Source organism: Passer domesticus, chromosome 25 (assembly GCF_036417665.1).
Source record: "Passer domesticus isolate bPasDom1 chromosome 25, bPasDom1.hap1, whole genome shotgun sequence".
Lineage (NCBI taxonomy): Eukaryota > Metazoa > Chordata > Aves > Passeriformes > Passeridae > Passer > Passer domesticus.
The window spans coordinates 5,064,998-5,084,570 of NC_087498.1; the positions used below are offsets into that span (position 1 = coordinate 5,064,998).

Genomic DNA, 19,573 nt, shown 5'->3' on the forward strand with positions numbered 1-19,573 from the left:
CGCTGGGCTGGCCTGCAGGTGATGTCAGTGTGACTCCCTCCAGGCTCCCTGTGTGATGTCAGGAATCCCCATCTGCCCGACTTTCCCCCTGGGGGACGGCCCTGTGCTTGGAGGGGCACCAAGGCATGCACAGCCCTGGCACCACCACTGGCCCTTTGGCCACCGGAGCGGGCAGCGTGCTTTGGGAAGGTTACACAGCTTTTCTGGGAATTCCTGGACATCAGCAGTTCACTCCAACCCCACTGCTTCGCTGTGGTGCTTCATAACCCCATTGGAGGAGCGAGAATGGGGGTCAGCCCCTTGGCTCCTGTGGCATGACCCACCCCCCAGCAAGATACTGGTTTAACTGGGAGTGCTTGGCTGGAGACCTGTCCCCAGTGAGGCGGTCTGGGCACGAGAGAGGAGTTTCTTCATTCCCCCAGTGCTGTCACGTGGCTGCTCGGTGTTTTGGCGTTTTAATTACACACGGTCCTGTGTATTTAAGGCTGGTTTATGGGTGTTTATACTAATGCGTAAACCTGCAATTTAGAAGCTCAGTTATAAATCAACATTGCTGAAGGTCTTGTCCCTCGTGCCGTGAGATCGGGCTCCAGATTTAGAAGATAGGTTAGAGGGAAAAAAAGGAGGACTGTTTAGTTTTCCTCTGGTGATGATGATAAAGGATCACAGGATGGGGTGCGAGGTGCGGTGGCCGGGCACAGAGAGCGTAACCCAGAGCAGAGTTTCCATTTTAACTCTGCTCTTATGAGTCTCTGCCATAAGATACTTGTGTTTCTGCAGCAAATTCCAGCCCAGAAAGAAAAGCAGTGCCACAGCTGCTGATGTGATACTCACAGGAGGGTGGTGGCACCCCACTGGTGATGTCTTCAGATCAGGATGTGGGCTGCAGTGACCAGAGTCCCACTCAGCACCTCAGGAGAGGAACTTTTGTACCCAGGAGCTCCTGGCACAGACTGGAGCTGGCTTCCTCCAGCAGCAGTGCCCAGGGGGATGGCACTGGTGGCTCATGGTCCTCTCCCAGCACAGCCTAAGGACAACACCTCCACATTCATATTTTTATGTACAACATTTTTTTACAGCTTTAAGAATCATTTGTGCACCTTTGTCCCTTACCAGCTGCCGTGGAGCCTGGCTGTGCCAGGGCTGGGTTTGGGTTACTGGTGTGCTCCTGGAAACCCCCTCCCAAAGGGAAGGTCCCTGTCCCATGAGGGCAGCACAGGGAGGGGGTGTCTTTGTAGGGAAAGATCCAGGGACTCCTCAGCATCCTCCTGTCCAGCTGCAGTCCCTCCTCTCTGCCATGGGTGCTTTGGTTTGCTGGACATTTCCCACTGCCTCCAGCCCCTTTGTCAATCTTGAGGGGTTATTAGGACAAAAGGGGGTTCGGGCGGGGGTAGGGGCAGCACAGTGGGCTGGGAGGGAGCCACGGGCAGGATGAGCCTGTGGGCACAATGCCCACTGGGGCTGTCAGGTGGAATCACCGCACACCTTCCTCCCCATCCCGCTCCTGGCTCCAGCCTTAATCTCCCGCTGCAGTTTCCTGGCTGGCGATGCCTCTCCTGGCTCAGGGAGCAGGAACACCCCGGAAGAGAGATGGTGCCAGCAGCTCCCAGCACCAGGATGGTCACGGGGTGGGGCAGGGGTCCCCCTGCCTCCCTGGGTGCCCCCAGCTCCGGGGGCCGGGCTGTGACAAGGTCCCGCCAGCAAACAAAAAAACACTGAACATTTCAGAAAGGTCTTTCTCTTCCCCCTCCACCCTCGTTTCCAGTCCTCCTCCCACCTCCCAGGGCAGCCAGCAGAGCTGCTCTCCAGCCCTGTTCCCCCCTGCCCAGCACCCCAAGACCCTCCAAAAGCCACCAAGCCCAGCCGGGTCGTGCCATCTGCAAACTCTCGGGTTTTTTAATTCGATCTATTTTTTTCCCTTGTCCTTTTCTTTCCCACCCCTTGCCTTTTCCCATGCCATACGCCTCCCCCTGGCCCCCCTCCCCTTGCCACCACCCCAAGCCCTCGGCTGGCCGAGGGGGCTGCGAGGTGCGGGGTGGGTCTGGGGGTTGCGGGGGGCTTTGCATTGATGCATTGATCGCCCATGGTCTCCGCCTGACCTCCCTGCTCCCAGGGAAGCAGTCTCCATGGCTACTGGCCCTTCTCCTTCAGCGCAGACTGTAAATTCCTGCAGGCAAAGCCCAGCCTTGGGGGTGCGAGGGGGGGAGCCGTGAAGGAGTAACCAAAGCCAAATAGAAAGAAAGAAAGAAAGGCTGGGAGAGAGAAAAAGGGCGTTGCTTGGATGGGGCTCTCCTTTCCACTCCCCTTTCCCAGGTCCCCAGCACCAGGGCAAGGCGCCTGCTTCCCCCCTCCAGCACTGCTGCTCCTGCTCCTGCTGCTGCTGCTCTTGCAAAACTGGAATTGGCTGGGATTATTTAAGGGAAAAAAAAAGGAGGAGAAGGGATCAGAGCAGCCGCCAGAGAGAGGGCGATAGAGTCCACTTTCCTCCAACTGCCCTGGGTCTCCCTCCCTCGCTCTCTCCTCTTCAGCAACACCAAGAGCCCCAAACTGAACCCAGAGCAGCTTTTTCCATCAGTTCAGTTCCCTTCCCTCCCTCTGTCTCACACACGGCAAGGAGAGAGCCCCTTCCTCCCTTTGATTTTCCTTCGCATGCTCAGCCCCTTGTTTCCTTTAAAGCACTAGAAATCCCCCTTCTTGCCCCCGCTCCTCCCTGCAGACTGGGATTGCAATGGGAGCTTTGCAGATTGCTGGATTTTCCATCCTTTTCTTTCTCCTCCACTCTGGAAACACGCTGGCAAATAAAGCCAGTCAAGGTAAGAGAAAATCTTCCCTGCTCGAAGGTTTGCTGTTTGATGTGTGGATTGGGCAGCCGGATCTCCTCGTTAGAGCTGGGGTTTAAGTGCAGGCTGGAGAAGGCAGCAGCAGTAACAACAAACAGTGGAGGGGATTTTAAATGTCGCTTGCAGATATTCTCGCCTACTGCCTTGGAACTGGGGTTGGGTTTGTAAACTCTTTGATGAGTTGCGTTTCTTAGACTTTAGTTCTTTTGGTTTGGACTCTTTATCTCAAGGCAGGGGGTGCAGGGGCAGAAAACTGGGGTGGGCAGACAAGTCTGCATCCATCACAGGCAAAATGTGGCTGTTTGGAGAGGCTTGGGGGGCTCTGCTGGTTTTGTGTCTGTGAGTGGGGCTCCCAGGGCAGCAGTGTGGGCGAGGAGGCTGCTCCGGGCTGGGCTGGAGGGCAGGGATGGCGGAGCAGGCGTTGATAACGCCGAGAGGCTGCATCTGTGCTCGGGGACTTCACATGGGCACGGGGGAGTCTCAGATGTTGGGAAACTTCAGGTAGCTGAGCACAGCTAAGCCTGAAAATTAAGGGAGCTCTTTCCCTATCTCGTGGAGAGAGAGGTATGTCCCATCCTTATCAACTTTGGGTTTTCTGTTTCACAACTCCCGTGTTGAGGCAGAGCCTCCCCTTCCCAGACGTACACACGGAGCTTTATGTATGGACTATCTATACCTTCGCTTTTCTACAGCACCTCTATATTTAGCTCAGATTTTTTCTCTACACGCGCGCCGGAGCGCGCACACAGCACACACAGCCCTACACATGATCCTGTTGGCTGTCTCAAAGGGGGTTTTCTCCTTCATTCTTCATTTCTCCTTGGCTATCTGTGCAATCTGTCGGGTTTTCTCTTTTTCTTTCCGTAGCACGCAAGGTTTCTGTGGCTGTGCCGTTGTGGCAGCCGCGCTGTTTGCGCGGACGGTGAGATGAAATGTGTGTGAATGAACCTCGGAGCGCAGGCTACAACGAAAGAGCTCTCTGAGGAGGGTTCCAGCCACGCGCGTGGTCGCCCGAGCCCTGTCACCGACAAAGTTAGAAGGAATTTCAAGGCTATTGTCTTATCTGGCTCAAAGTGTTTCTAAAACAATAGGCGACTTCTCCGGAGGGCAGCCTGGGCAAGCAGGAGAGATTTTCCAGGGCAAAGGTTTGGTGAGAAGGCGTCCAGCTTCACAGAAAGCTTTATGATTTAGGCACAGAAAGGAATGCTTAGGTTTTTATCCCCCCTCAAATTATCTTGAGTGTATGCATTGCTTTCATTTCTTATCATAATATTTATTTATTAAGGCCTTTTGGTTTCCAGTTCCATTTAAGCCTGAGCCAGAATTGCATTAAAATAGCAAAGTGAAATTCCATCGTGCAGAGACTTGACAGATCCCTTCAGGGAAGGAGAGGGGTGGAGTGGGGGTGGAGAGAGGTGAGCTCCATCGTGCCTTCATCGCCCGCCGTGCGCCCGGGACAGCGCTGGCTCCTCCCGGGTGCCCAGCTTGGAGAGCTGATCCCTGAGGCTGCAGCTGGGGCTTCTGTGGGCTGGGGAGGGGACGTGTCTGCAGAGAGGCAAAGGTTGGTGTCTGGGGGGCTGCGAGGACTCTGGGCAGGGGTGGGCCTGGTGCTGGTGGTCCTTTCTGGATGAGGCTGAACTCATGGGCATCACTGATGGCAGGTACAAGATGTGCCTCTCCTCAGAACCTGCTGTCTCCTGGGTTTTCTGACTGTCACTGAGCTCTTTGAACCCGCTCTGTGTGCCTGGGACGTTTCTCAAAAGCATCAGGTGTGTGTGGCAGGTGACACGCCAAGGATGGGGCACACATCACCCCGAAATCTTTGTCCTTTTGAGGGACAGCCACCCTTGCCAGGTGACTCACAGGCTGGGAAGGGCTCCTGTCCCATCTCTCTTTTCTTGATGGGATAACATTGTGTCGTGGGTCGGGCTTGCCAGCTCATTTCTTGTACTGAGTTACCCCAGAAAGTTTAGTCTGTGGGGAAGGAAGGATTTAGAGAGCTGGCTGCTGGGCCTGGAGGGTGTCTGCCAGTAGACCTGGCTGGCTGTGGAGTCAGCTTAGGGCTAGGAAGCTTTCAAGAGGAGAACTGGCAGTATAAATCTAAATAACCATGGGGAGGCTCCTGACACATCTGCAGTCCGCAGGCCAAGCTGCCCACGTGCTGCTGTGCCCACCACCCCTCTGGGTTTTGGGTACATAATAACACCCCCAGCCCCAACCTCTTGTCTGTCAGTCCGTCCACAGCCTTCCAGACAGAAGAGTTTGTCCTGAGCTCCTGCTCTTGGTGGAGCAGTGCCCTTGCCTGCTGTCTGCCAGCATCAGTCCCTCCCTGGTGCTGGGAGAGCCCAGGGCCTGGCAGCTCTGAGCCCTCCTGGGCAGTGCCAGCCCCTCTGGCAGCACCCTCATCACTGGGAACACATCCCAGGGTTTGCCACTTTCCCCTGCAGCTGATTACACATCCCCTGATGCTGCTGTGCTGTGGGGCCAGGAGGGAGAGGCAGCATCTGCCCATCCCTGGGAGACCCCAGCACCCCAGTTTGCAGCCCCTGGCATTCCCACGACCCCAGCTCAGGGTCCTGGGGGGGATGAGAGCCTCAGCCCAGCCCACTGGCACTGGCTGGTTGATGGTGACACCAGCCCTCCTGGCCACTGTCCCACGTGTGCTGCGATGCACCTGCAAAGCCCACACCGCCAGGGATTATTTTTCTGTATTTTTTTAAGGAGTCTAAAATTTTCCAATTGCAGCGTGGAGATGCTGTTTGATTCCCCTCCCACTGCAGCCAAACCTCCTCCCCCTTGGCCTCTGCCTTCCTACCTCTCCAGCATTCACAGTGTGTGACTGTTGTGCCTGTCCCCTCCGCCCCGCTGAAATATGAAATGTAAAACTGTAAACATTTCACATACACAGTTCAAAGGAGATCTTTGACTGAGGACGTCTAACATGCCTGTACCGAGATTAAAAAAGGGGAGGGGGTGGGTAGGAAGGAGGGAAGAAGAGTTTTTTTGTAACTGCCAACTGGAGTATAAATATTCAGACACCTTGAGTCTTCCAGTGCCCATGTATTGCTCTCTCCAAACTGCTCAGGAGTTTGGGGGTTCTTGTCTTTTATTTTTATATAGGTTTTTTTCCTTCGCAGGCAGCCACACCAGAGTACTCAGTTTAGGAAAATAGTATGCATGATTGACCTTAGCCTTCACTTTCAAAATTCTAAGTCCCCTGAGAGGCTTTAGGAGAAGCCTGGGATGGCAAATAAAGTTTGCTCTGTCTGGCAGCACTGGAGGATGCCTGGCTGTGTTTTGGAGAGGCTGTGTCCCCGCTGGAGATCTTGAGATTGTTGCTCCCAGAGCAAAAAACAAACACATTTTTTAAGGCAAGGCTGGGTCAGTCCAAAAAGTCAAAGGAACAACAACAGCAATGACATTTCCATGGGGAGATGAACAGGCTGCTGGTGTGGAGCACCAAGCCCTCTGTGGGATTTGATGGAATTGGGTTGAAGTGTCCAGGGTTGGCACAAGGAGGTGGGATGGAGGTGGAGGGAACATTTCCTACCCAGGGAATGGTGGTGGAGCTGGGATCCATCAGGATGACCTGGGCTGCTGCAGAGGATGGACAGCTCAGCCTGGCTCTGCCCTCCTGGCCGTGGCAAGCATAAGTGAGGGGGATAAAAAAGCTCTTTTTTGGGTCATTAACAGCTTTGGGGAAGCAAAACCCATGGTAAGGGATATAGGGCAGGGTCTGGGTGTTGGGCAGGAGGGTCACCAGGCTGGGAATGGCCCCAGGTCCTCGCTGTGATTTGTGGTTCCTCCTCCTCCTGTACTCCATCATTGCACAGGGCCAAGGGCTGGGGCTGCACCCCCTGTGTCCCACCTGCTTTTGGGAAAGCTGGGTGGATGTGCAGGGCACGGGGCTGTGCAGGGGTCTGCATTGCAGGGTGAGATGCAGACATCCCCTCTGAGCCATCCTGAGCACAGGTACCTGCCCAGGGACCCCCATCCTGGCAGCAGGACATCACCCAGCCCCTGAGTCAGGAGCTCTGAGTGCAGATGACACTTGTTTAGCACAGAAGGCTGCCCTGCAGAGCATCTCCTCCCTCTCCTGGCCCACATCCCCTCCCAGGGGCTGCCAGTGCCCGTGGCCGTGCCCTGAGCCAGTCCTGCTGTGGTGCAGCACGAGTCACCCCTGCAAGCTCCCTGACGAACAAATGATTAATAAACTGCACCACAGTGTCTGAGGTGGTTATTAATACCCTGGTAAAAGGAGCTACTGAAGTTATAAAGCTTTAATTTGGCATTAAGGCCGAGTGGAAACTCCGCATGTCTGCCAACAGCTACACACACATCCCCATACAGACAGGCTGTTAATATATATGCCTATATAAAAACAAAGAATAAAATTAATTTGTAGAAAAAGCTGAAGCACTTGCAGGAGAGGGGAAAAAGGATAGTGGGTTTGTTTGTTTAGGATTTTTCAGGCCAGTTTTCGCTGTCCTGTCTCACCCCCCCTCCTCATATTTATTAGAACTTTTGGCCTAGGGCTAAAACCATCTTTTATTAATTTTTTTTTTTTTTTAAACAACATAAGGAAGTGAGGAAAGAGCCTGAATCCAGGCTCTAAAAATATACGAGCTGCTGCTTTCTGCCCGTACCCGCTGTCGGGAGTGACACCGCAGGGCACAGAGGTGCCAAAGCCCCTCGGCTCCCTTGGGTGCCACCGGGGAGGTGGCGGTCCCCCCGCTTTTGGCACGCTCGAAATGGCAGTGGCGTTGAAACCGTCTGCCTCCGCTGCCTTTGAAATGGAGAATAAAGCTGCAGCTGGAGCGGAACGGGGCCCAACAGCCAGCGCTGGAAAATCCCACCCACAACGGAATAAAAAACATGGCCCGAGGCGCGGGGCGAGCCGCAACCTCCTGCCCTTCCCCGTGCCCCGCCGGGGATGCTGCTGCCCTCCGAGGAGCCCCGCTCGGCCCCGGGGAGATGTGGTCCCCAGCGAGACCCAACATCTTCATCCAAAGCAGATTCCCGGTGCAGAATTGCCTGTTTGAGGCATGCCCATCTGCGAAATCCGGTTTGGGCTCCTTTCAGGCAGTTTGGGGTGAAAAACGGTGGGGTTTGATTATTTGGGGAAGGGAGAAGTGGAGGGGGTGTAGGGGTATGGGTTTGCAGGGGGATTGGGAAACCCTCTAAAAATCCCACCTGGATTTGGGACCTTGAATGGAGCAGGACCCCTGGAGTAGGGGGACAAGCAGGGCACACCCCAGCGAGGAACTGCTGAGGGCAAATAGGGACAGGAGCATCAGTAAGGGGTTTTTATTTAAAAAAAAAATTAAATCTTCACTTGTGTTGGAGATGAACCCTCTCACATGGTGGCAGCAGCTCAGAGCACCTGCAGCGAGGCCACAGGCAGCTTTTTGGATGGAGGAAATTCTCCTGCAGAAAAACGGGCTGGCCTGAGAGAAAACCTTCCCTTTCATGGGAAAATGCTGCTTGCATTGACAAAAATGCTAAAAACTGAGTTTTTCAGAGGGTTTTACTTTAATTCACTACATCATTTCTGAAGGATACTGAGGAGCCAGAATTTCAGCATTCTAAAATTGGGATCTTTGCCAATCCCAGGACGGCTCCTGGAGTGCCCAGGAGGGTATTTATTCACTCTTCCCACAAACACACTTTTTGGAGTTTTTATTTTCTTTTTTTTTTTCTTTTTTTTTTTTCTTTTTTTTTTTTAGAATCCTGCAACCTTTCAGAATGACTCTAGCTTTGGAAAAATTAGAGTGGAAAACTGATAATGTTTTCTTTTGTACTTTTGCTGCTGTGTAATCTTTCCAAAGTTAGACAACTTTTGAAGTTACAGGATGGGAAAAAGGAAAAAAGATAGACAAAAAAAAGATGCTACACATGTGTGAGTGGGAGAGGGCCAGAGGTGCATTCAGTGCCCCATGCATGTTGCTTGTGGTCTTGAGTTTGAGAGTGCAGAAGGAAAAGTAAATAGGAAATAAAATTCCCCCAAAAGTGAGATTCCTGGCAAAAGGCTGGGAAAGTTTCAATGATGTGATTTATGCCTGGTGGATGCTTCATGTTCTGAGCGTTTTGAGGGGAAGGAGATGGGGGTTGATGGATGGTCTGTACTCTTTGGGTGCCCGGGTGGGTGCCCGGGGTGCCAGACCTAAAACTGTCACCCTGGCACCATGACTCAAAGCATCACAAGGTGATTTGTAACTTCGGGGGAACACCTGAAGGGGCCCAGGATCTGCAGATTCAGTAGATTTGGGTCAGCATCAGCTTTGCTGCTGCTGAGTTCCCATGCCCATTGTGGCCAGCGCTTGGCATCCCCCCCATCCCCCTGCTCCAGTGCCACCACCTCCCCTCTGGGAGCGCAGTGGGGGATGCAGGAGCCTGATTTGAAGTCACTGGGATGCTGAACAGCCACACTCAGCTCCCCAGAGGGACAAGTGGCCCATGGGTGCCCTGGCACAGGCAGGGATGGGTGCTGGGGTGGCCGCAGCACCGTGGTGCCACGGCTGCTGTAGGTGCCAGCCAGGAGCAGGGCCCTGGTCCCCGTGCAGTCCCTGACGTCCCCACCGTGGTGGGTCAGCCTCCAGCTGGTGATTAATGGCCCAAGGGAGGTCGTGGTGGCCGCGGGCCATGGCTAATGTCAAATAACAAATATGAATGCGGGCTGTAAATATTTATACAATGCGCAGGCACGTGCCGCCTCCCTGATGCAGGGACAAAGCTCTCCTCCTCCTCCTCCTCCCGGGTGACTCACATCTCCCACAGAGCCGCCGGGGTGGCCACAGGGCTGGGGCTCCTGTGGCCATGGCTGCAGGGCTGCCTGCCCACCCGCTGCCTGCAGGGATGTTTTGGGTCCCTGGGGAGCTCCTGGACCTGGAGCACTTCTGTTCCTGGGGCTGCTGATGAGCAGTGTTTTAAACGGAGCTGAGAGCTTTGAAGCCTCACGCTCCTCCTGAGGGGATACAGGGAAGCTGGAGGGACTCTCAGGTCCCCCTTCCCCAGTGAGAAGCTTCCTATTCCCGTGAGAGGAGGTGGAGGCAGATCCCTCCAGGAGCAGGGCTGATGCTCCCCACGTGGAGCTGGAGCCTGGGCTGCTCTGGGAGCCCTGCCCGTACCTGGGGGCTGTGGGTGATGCTCAGCCCCACCTGCCCCTCAGCAGCCTGATCTCGGGCACTGCAGTCATGGAGGGGATGTGCCCACTCCAGGGCACCACATCTCCCTGCCTGCCAGAGCAGTGAGAGCCAGCTGAACAGCCTTTTGCTCGCAAACCTCCACTCCACGTGCTTGAGGCTGCTCCGTTTCCCAAATACCATTAAAACCTCCACTCCCACGGCCTCCTGTCACAGCAAACCCTTGGGCATTGCTGCTTGAGGCCATTGCCAGCACGTGGAGCTCTGGATGTGATGTCCTGGGTACCACAGCACTGCATCCCAGAGAAGGGGGTTGAGGGGCAAAGGGGGATGGGGACGATGCAAATTTTGTCCATATCCCCGTGGAAGCCCTGGTGTTTTCCCAGTTCTCCCTCCTGCTTCTCACTCCTGGCTCCCAGATTTATTTAGCGTGGTCCCTGCTAATTCATGCACATTCCTTGGCACCTAAGAATAGAAAGTGATGACGATTATTTGGGTGCCTGGTCGGCTCAGGAAACAGCTAATTGGAGACAGAGACCTTTACCTCTGCCTGGGCTGGCTCCAGCCTGGACTAGGAGTGCTGGAGCAGCATTTCCTATCATCAGACACATGAAAGGGCCAGGGAGTCTCAGGGTGACATGTCCGAGAGGGGACACAGGTTGTGCTGTTTGGGAGTGGACCCAGTGATTCACCATGTCCAGAGCCCATCATCAGGGCTGCTTGATGAGCCAGAGGCTGCTGGGATCTGTCACCTGGGGTGGTGGCTCCTGTGGGGACATGGGTGGAGCTCCTAGGCTCTCCCCTTTGCTCCCTCACGTGTCCTCTTGCAGATGTTGACGAGTGCGTGGAGGGCACTGACAACTGCCACATCGATGCCATCTGCCAGAACACCCCCAAGTCCTACAAGTGCATCTGCAAGTCCGGCTACACCGGGGACGGGAAGCACTGCAAAGGTAGGGACACGCCAGTGGCAGAGCCAGTCCTGCTGGGTGACAGCCCCAGCAGGCCAGAGGCCAGCAGTGGCTCGTCAGCCCTGGCCCGTGCAAAGCAGCCCCTTGTTCACCCTGGCCCACTGTAAACCTTTCATTCCCCTCTTCTGCCCCAAATTCCTGGCCTGTTGACAGTGCATGGGGACAGAGAGGGCTCTGGCTGTCCTTGCTGGTGATGCTGGCAGCCATTGTCCTGACATGGCTGGGGCTGCCCTTGGAGGGTCACATGGAGCTTGTTTTAAACAAAGCTGGGCTTATTTTCCTGCAGGATTTCTGACCCTGGGGCTGCAGAACTGTGTTAGCCGCTAAAACACAAACTTAAAAATAAGACATAGAAACAGTGCATAGATGGTGTAGAAATCAATTTAGATGTAGATATAGGTGTAAATCTAGATATTGATATAGGCTAGGCTTATATCTATATATAGAAAAAACTGAGAAGGGAATGGAAAGAAAATGGGCTCCTTGAGGCAGCAGCAGCAGGAAAGCAGGCTTGGGCAGGGGAAAAATTCCCAGCTGGAAGCAGGTTCAGGGTCAGGATGGGCCGAGTACAAATAGCAGAGGGATTAAAGTGCTCCAGGCACTGCAGGGCTTTGCCATGGAGACGGGCTGCTCTGCCAGCACCCTGGGAAATCCCAGGAGGTTCCCAAGCGAAAGCTGTGAGACACTGGGGTAGCTGGGGCTCCAGCATCCAGACTGGGGAGAGTGGGGATGATTTTGTAGACTCTGGAGGGATGCTGCAGGTGAAAATGGAGCTGAGGACCTGCTGCTGGAATAGGCCGAGAGAGCAGAAGCCCCCAGGGCACATTACCCGGATGGCAAAGGTGCTGGAGCTGGGGAGCAGCACCCGTGGTGGGCAGCACCCGGGGCAGCCCTGCAGCTCTCCTGCCCTTCTCCTCTGCAGACGTTGACGAGTGTGAGCGGGAGGACAACGCGGGCTGCGTGCACGAGTGCGTCAACATCCCGGGCAACTACCGCTGCACCTGCTACGACGGCTTCCGCCTGGCACACGACGGCCACAACTGCCTGGGTGAGGGATGTCAGCCCCGCAGCTCCTCAGCACCCACCTGCTGGCTTCCCTTGGTGGGCACTTCCCAGCACACAACGCCCCCAGATCTGCTGTAGAGCCGTGGTGGCACTCAGGCATGTCCTGTGCTGCAGTGGCTCGCTGGGGACAGGATTGCTCCCTGTTACATCGCGGTGATGCCGAGGGAGGATGCTCCATGCTGGGAGGAAAATTCACTCTGTGTAGACTGGGAGGGTTGGGGTGAGGCAAAACTGGAGTTGTGGGGTGGGGAACAAGCTCCCCACAGCCCTGTCCTGCCACGGCAAGAGCCAGGCCAGCAGCTCTGTGCCGCTGCCGAGAGCAGGACCAGCTCAGCCAGGCCCTGCCGCTCGCTCCGCTCGTGCTTGAGGTCAGCCCTGCACCTGCCAAAATAGATGAGTTAATAGCAAATATGGTGGTGGGGATGGGAACCAGCGAAGGGATGGATAAATAATCCCCGGGCCAAGACAAACCCGGCATCTGCCTACGGAGCGGCCGTGCATCCTCCCCGCTACTTCCCACCGCCCCGAGCTCCATCCGGCCGCGGCGGAGCCAAGGCTCCCGTCGGAGCCCCGGGGCCCATCGCGCTGCCCGCGCCCGTCACCCGCTTCCTCCCGCGGCATCCGCGGTGGGAGCTGCGGGGCACGGGGCCGCCGCCTCCCCGCTGCCTGCAGCTCATGCTATTTTCCAATTAGCGTCTGCAGAGGGGTCATTAATGAGCTCATCACTGGGAGGAGGAGGAGGGGGAAGGGATTATGGACACATACGCTTTGCATTAAGCACCATCACCGGGATCTTTGCAGCCTCCTCGGGGAGGGGGGAGATTTACACAGCTGGGAGGAGGCGCGGGCGGGCGGCTGGCTCTGCCTTCCTCTCCCGGGGGAGGATGAGCCCGAGGAGAAGAAAGGAAAGCTGGACGTCATGTGTTTACAGAGTTGGGTGGGAGGGGATGGAGATGGCTGGGGAGCAGCCGGCCAGGCAGGGATCTGGGGGGAGCATGCTGGCTCCTACCTTGAGCCCTTCCTTAGCTCATCCCAGCATCTCATCTCTGATCCCGATCCGACCTGCCTGCATCCCCTTTGAGGCAAAAGAAAGAGAAGTAGAGCAAAGCAGCGTGTAGTGCCCAGGCTTTGCCAGTGCCATGGGCAGGAGCTGAGCTGGAGAGGGCTCAGGGTATGTACCCACCAGAGACCACCAGTCCCTGCATTGCCCATCCTGAGCAACCTTTTGAACCAGGACAGGAATTCAAGCCCCCGTCCTGACACAGGCCCTGCTGGCTTTTGCCCATCTCTGTTGCCTTTAATAAAACAGGTATTAGAGAAGTGGAGTCTCATTTCAGCCATCGGGTTTGAATGGCTGCCTCCTCATTTTTGAGCAGAGCTGGAAGGAGAAGTTGCAAGACATTAAGCCCTTGTTCTAAGCAGGGGGATTTGAGGAGGGTTATTGGTATCTGCAGGACATAGCTTGGCTGGGATGAGCACTGGAGGAAGCCACGAGCCTCCTGCCATCGCAGAGGATGTCCCTTTGTGCCTGGCTGCAGCCCAGGTGTCAGCCCTCACTGCCCTGTGGGTGAGAGGGTGTTTTCAACACCTCCTTTCCAAGACAGCAAGTTTGTGGGGTGCTCCTGGGCTCCTCTGCCTGGCACTTCCAGCTAGAGCTGCAGCCCTGCTTTGATAATTCTGAGCGAACCCTCAGCCTTGCCAGGGGCTGGGGCACAGTGCAGGGCACCCACACTGCTCAGGCACCCATCTATCCATCCCTTTTACCCAAAAGCAAGGGCTGTGGGTGTGTGCTGTGTGGGGAGGGGGCTGTTTGGGAGCCCCTGGCCGTGCCGTCGCTCAGCCGCTCTCCCGGCGTTCCTGGTGATGCTGCAGGGCTCAGTTTTCCCCTCAGCCGTGGCTCTGCAACGCTCGAGTTCACAGGACGTTTTCTTTGGCATGGGGCCCCTCGCTTCCCAGCCTGACACCATCACCCAGCCCCGTGGGCAGAGGGGGCAAGGGGCAGCCACAGAACAGATTTGTTTCTGCCCGAGCCCGGCATCCTGGTTGCTCTGGCACCTCAGGGCACTGGTGAGTTCAGCTTGCACCACTGTCCCCAAAAAGCCTCTAGAGAGAGCAATGGGCAGTTAGTCTTCATTAAATGCAGGTTTTGCAGGGCTGGAGCAGGAGCAGCCTGGGGCCAGGGCACTGCTGCTGTCACGGGGCCACATCTCAGCCCCTTGCAGCCTTGGCTTGTTAAACCAAAACAGGTGTGAGGGCAGCCGAGCAGCAGAGCAGGGGATGTGAGTCTCCTTACAAGTAATTATCCCTGCTCTGGGCTAAGGTTTCCCAGCTCCTCCTAATGAAGTGCAGGCATCCCCAGCTGGCGACAGGCTCTGAGGGGCTGGGAGCAGGGGCCGGCTGCAGCCAGCATCCTGGATGAGCATCCTGGGTGCTTTGGGTTTTCTGGGACAAGGCAAAGCCCTTTCTCTGTGGTCTGGTGTTCTCTTCTGTAAAATGAGGTCATCAAGCTGTATGATCCCTGTGCCCACTCCTGCCGTGCTTTGCCTTCATCCCCCACCCTGTCAAGCATTCCCCTTCCTTCCAGCTGGGGGGAAGCAGATCTGTGCCACCCAGTCCCCATCCCCTTGGTGTGCCACGCAGCTGTGCTCACCCCCTGCCACCTTCCCTCTGCAGACCTGGACGAGTGCTCAGAGGGCAACGGTGGCTGCCAGCAGACCTGTGTCAACATGATGGGCAGCTACGAGTGCTTCTGCCGGGAGGGCTTCTTCCTCAGTGACAACCAGCACACCTGCATCCAGCGCCCCGAAGGTCAGTGCTCAGCACTTCCACGCCCTGGGCCACCCTCCATCCCTGGGTTTATCAGCCAGCTCTGTCCTCTGTCAGCTCTGGCCTCTCCTGCCTGGGTTTAGCTGCTGCTGCTGGGTTCTTGGTGTGGCAGATTTGGAAGTGAATCTATGGCAGGCATGTTGGGAGAGGTGATAAATGTCCTGCAGCAAAAGCCCCACAGGTCCCTTGTCCAGGCACAGCAATACTGAGCCAGGGACATTAATCCTATGCCCAGAGGAACTTACTGGTAAATGGAAGGACCTGGAGGTCCTCACACCACCTTGAGACACATCTTCCCTGCCAGGTCTTGCACAGCACCGAGCCCTTCATCTCGGAATCAACTCTAAATTGTTGCCGTCTGGAGCAATCTCTGAGCCAAAATAGGAGGAAATGAGAGATTTTTTCGTCTCTGCTGATTTTTATCTCTGCTGCTTGGCAAAGCCAGCTGAGTGTTTTTGCTTTCCTCCTTCCCCCTTCCCAGCTGTGTTGGTCACTCCAGCTCCCCAGGAATGTCACCCTGCCCAGGACAGCTGAGCAGTGGCATCTCCTGTGTCCCATCCCTTGTGTGTCCAGGAGGGATGAGCTGGCTGCTCCTTCCTGCTGGTGCCACAATGAGTGGTTCCTGCTGGGGACAGGGATGCAGGTGCTGGGTCCTCAGCTCAGTGGGGTTTAAAGCCACCGAGAGATGTGGGAGCAGGGTCTCACCCAAGGTGGGAGGCAATCAAAGGCTGAAGGTGGTTTTGTCCACCTTCCCAAGCAGCTCTGTGCCAGGAGCTGGCCAGGGTTATCCTGTCCCCACAAGGTCCTCATTGACAAGGTTTCCCCCACTGCCATCAACTCCCCATCCCATCCCACCTTAGATGTCCCTCTGCCACTGCTGACCAGTGCCAGCAGCTTTTGGAGCATTTCTTCGCTTCCTTTCCTCCTTTAGAAGGCATGAACTGCATGAACAAGAACCATGGCTGTGCCCACATCTGCCGGGAGACCCCCAAAGGGGGCATCGCCTGCGAGTGCCGCCCCGGCTTTGAGCTCACCAAGAACCAGCGGGACTGCAAACGTAAGGAGCACTGCAGGGCTGGGGATACCACCTCCCAGGGACCCCCTAACCCTGTCCCCATGGCACAGGCACCCCCTGCCCCTGCAGCAAAGCCCTGAGCCCTGGTAGCAGTTGGTTCATCGAGCCTGAAGCTCAGCATGCTCAGCTCTGTTGCCCATACAGACGATGCTTCTGGCAGCCCCCTTTGCTCTGGGGTGTTGTGTCCTTACATGACCAGGCTGAAATGGCAGTTCAAGGGGGTCCCAGAGGCTCAGCATCCCCTGTTCTTGTCCCAGTGTTTCACTTTCCAAAGGGGAGGTGAACGAGGAGAGTGCAATTGGCATGTGAGGAGCGCAGGAATCCTCTCCCTGGGGGTTGTGGTGCTCTCAGCCTGTCTGATCTCCTGCCAGCATCCCACTGGCAGTGCCAGGGTTATTAAATAGATATGTGTGTGTTTATGCAATTATTTTTATTTTGTTTCTCATTTGCTGCGTGCAGCAAATGTGTAAAATCGCTGATGAAATGCAGGTTTAATCCTAAACTAAATGAACAGCACACCTTGCCCTCTGGGGAGGGCTGGCAGGGATTCCCAAAAGCTCCTGTGTCATTCCAAAGCTCAGGAAAGCTTCACCCCTCCCCTGCAGCACTGGATTCAGGGTCAGGGCCAAGCAGACCACCAGTCCCCTTCGCTTGGACTGCACTGGTGGCATTTAGCAGATATGCAGAGGGAAGACATGAGAAACCACAGAGCAGCCTGCATGTGCTAAGATCCCACAGGGAAAGTGAAGGGCTTTGGGAATTATCTGTGAGGGAAGGAGGAAGGAAGGGAAGGAGGGAGGGAAGTCTCTGAGGGTACGGATGAGGCGTTTCCAGCCAGCTTTGTGTGCTACACGAGGATGGTGGGCAGGGAAGAGGAGCTGGGCCCACGGTGACGCTGGTGCTTTGCTCCCACAGTGACCTGCAACTACGGGAACGGGGGCTGCCAGCACACCTGCGACGACACCGAGCAGGGCCCCAAGTGCGGCTGCCACGTCAAGTTCCTGCTGCACTCGGACGGGGTCACGTGCATAGGTGGGTCAGGCCGTCGCCCACGCAGGGCTTGGGTGTGGGATGCCTCCTCTTCCTCGCTCGGGGATTTGCCCTTGGCCTGGTGAAGGTTTTGCCCAAGCCTTGGGCGATTTCCTTTTGCTGAGACCGGGGAAGCTCAGCACGTGTGTGAGGGATGCTGCAGAGCCTGGGGATGTGTCTGCACAGCCACAGGGAGCAGAAGTGATCTTGGTGGTGCTTGAGGGGACACCTGGGGACAGGTTGATGTGCTGGGGTGTGAGCAGGGCTGCCTGCTTCTGTGCTGTTGAAGAGAGAGCTGTGAGGATGTCCTCATGCTGGGAATTGTTGCTGTCGCTGTCGCTGGCAGCTTTTGAGGAGGGATGTGGAGGGGGCAGGTTTGCCCACAGCAATCTGTTTCAACTTGGTATTGTGGGGCCTTGGCTCAAGAACAATTGTCTTGCAAAAAAAAAAAAAATCCAAAACCAAAACCCCAACAACCTGACAACTCAACCACCCCCAGAATTGTCCTTTTCCTGTGTGTGTTTTCAAATTGTAAAACATCAAGCAGAGATAGAAGTTTTACTGGTTTCATATGCTTGTGCTGTTTAACAGCTGCTTCGATTTAAAAAATGTTATATTTGGGGAGTGATTAAGTCCACAATTGCTTGAGACATTTGAGTTCTTACTGCAAAATGAAAAAGAAAAAGGAACTGGAAGCAAGAGAGGTTTTGGCTGCCCGTGTCCCTGCTGTGCCTGAACAGAAAACCCTTCGTGCTTTCCACAGACGGCTCCGTCCTCGGGGCAGAGGATCCCCCTGAGCCCCTGGCTGCTCCCTGCCAGCTCGAGGGCTGTTTGGGGCTGAGCCCCCAGCAAAGCCCTCCTCTCATCAGCTCACTGCTGCCTTAATGTCACTGCTGTCCCCCAGCCTGCTCCCAGGGTGGATCCCGATCCCTCCTGGCTGCTGGCAGGCGCTCCCAGCCCCTGGTCCCCGCCGTTCTCCTGTTTGTTCCCACAGCCACTGCGTCCTGTCCCCCCTCTGAGGACACTCCCAGGGGGTTGTTGCTGTGCTGGGTGGGGAGCTCAGGACCCCGGGGTGTCAGCTGGTGGGTTCCTCCTGGATGAGGAGCCCTGTGTGCGGCGTCTGGCTTGGGCAGGTTTGGGATGCCCCTGACCTGCTGGGTGTGGGGGGAGAGAGCAGCTCTCCAAAGCATCTCATGGTCTGGGGGGAGCTCCAGAGCAGTCTGTTTGCTGGGGGGGTGGTCTCTGCACTCAGACCCTGGGTACCACAGGTGTGAGGGTGGCATTTGGGGGTTTCAAAAACCACTCATCCTCTTGTTCTTGGCCAAAGTCTCCCTCTTTGTCCCCATGCCCTGCATTGTACCTGCTGGGGAGGCATCTCCCACCAGAGCCAGCACACCCCTGTGAGCTCTCCCCTTGTCTGCCTTTCCAGGATAAATCAAACACTGCACTAGAGGATTTTAGGAGCAGCCCCAGCCCAAAGCCCACCACCACACCACGCCTGTCTCATGCCTTTGGGCTCTGCAATCCCCTCTCACAGGAAGGGGCCTGCCCAGCTCCTGCACTCCCTGGGGGATTCCCCATCCCCAGCCCCACCGTGGGAACACCAAGGGCTTGTGCTCCAGCCTCGGGGAGCCAGCACTGCCCCGTGGGGATGCCCAGCCAGCAGATTTACAGCCGAGGTACCTGCTCGGATATTTATAACCAGCCTTTCCTTTTTTATGGCTGGGGCACAGCAAACAGCCCTCCCCCCATCCACGCTGCCCCCTTCACCGCCCCTTCCCCATTTCCTCCAAAATATTTCATCATTTCAAGGGGAATAAAGTTTCCAGTGAGGGGAAACGCAAAGTCGTTCCCCGGGCCATGGGCTTTGAAATTGAACGCGGTGTGTTTGATGGGCTGCCGGGACAGGCCCCTGGTCCAGGTTCCCTTCAGATCACACCACGCGGCAGGAAGCACGATCAGCCCCTCTGAGTGACAGTTTCATTAGGCCACGGCCGGTGTTTTTCATTTTTCTGCTTTTTATTGCTGCTTTTAAAAATGCAGATAATGAGGAACATGCCTCTAAGCACAGGGGCCATCACTAATGGCTCCCAACATGTCTGCAGGCACGAGGGGGAGGGGGAGCCGGGAGGGGAAGCCAATGACCTTATATATTTATATTTATGCTCCAAAAGCAGCCTTTAAAAAAAAAAAAAAAAAAACAAAAAAAAAACACAGAATAAAAAAAAGCATATAAAACAGCCCTCCAGCAGCCAAGGGTGCAGTGCCCGTGGGGAGATGCAAAAACAGCTGTCACAGTTGATGCAGATTTTGGCTTTCCAGGAAGGTTTATTAGCCAGGGCATCATTGCAACTCCCTCCCACCTACATTTGGGGTGCAGCAGGGCTATTGCTGACCCCCTACTTATGGCGACCCTTGGTGGAGCAGGAGGGGGTGGACGGGGAAGAAATACAGTTAGATGGAGAAGGAAACTAAACCCAGCTCAAGTTTTATGGCTGATTTCCTGAGCCAGCCTGGGCGCTCTGCGGCGCTCCCCGGCCTTGTGGGGCTGGCAGTGCTGGGAGCTCTGGACCCACAGCCGGGGTGCCCTGACCCACGGGTGAGGCTGAGCAGCCCAAACACACC

General features: G+C 55.8%; 1 protein-coding gene across 2 annotated transcripts in view; it reads left to right on the plus strand.

Moving 5' to 3' along the window:
- Positions 1-2,323: 2,323 nt before the first annotated feature.
- The window catches only part of SCUBE3 (signal peptide, CUB domain and EGF like domain containing 3), a 31,270-nt gene continuing 14,020 nt past the window's right edge, over positions 2,324-19,573 (plus strand). For both annotated transcript variants that reach the window (XR_010350566.1, XM_064398791.1), the window contains exons 1-6: positions 2,324-2,813; positions 10,813-10,935; positions 11,876-12,001; positions 14,692-14,826; positions 15,776-15,901; positions 16,835-16,951. Coding sequence is in view for 1 of the 2 variants with exons in the window: in XM_064398791.1 (XP_064254861.1) it covers positions 2,729-2,813; positions 10,813-10,935; positions 11,876-12,001; positions 14,692-14,826; positions 15,776-15,901; positions 16,835-16,951 (712 nt within the window). In the remaining variant the exon portion in view is untranslated. The remainder of the gene's footprint in view (positions 2,814-10,812; positions 10,936-11,875; positions 12,002-14,691; positions 14,827-15,775; positions 15,902-16,834; positions 16,952-19,573) is intronic.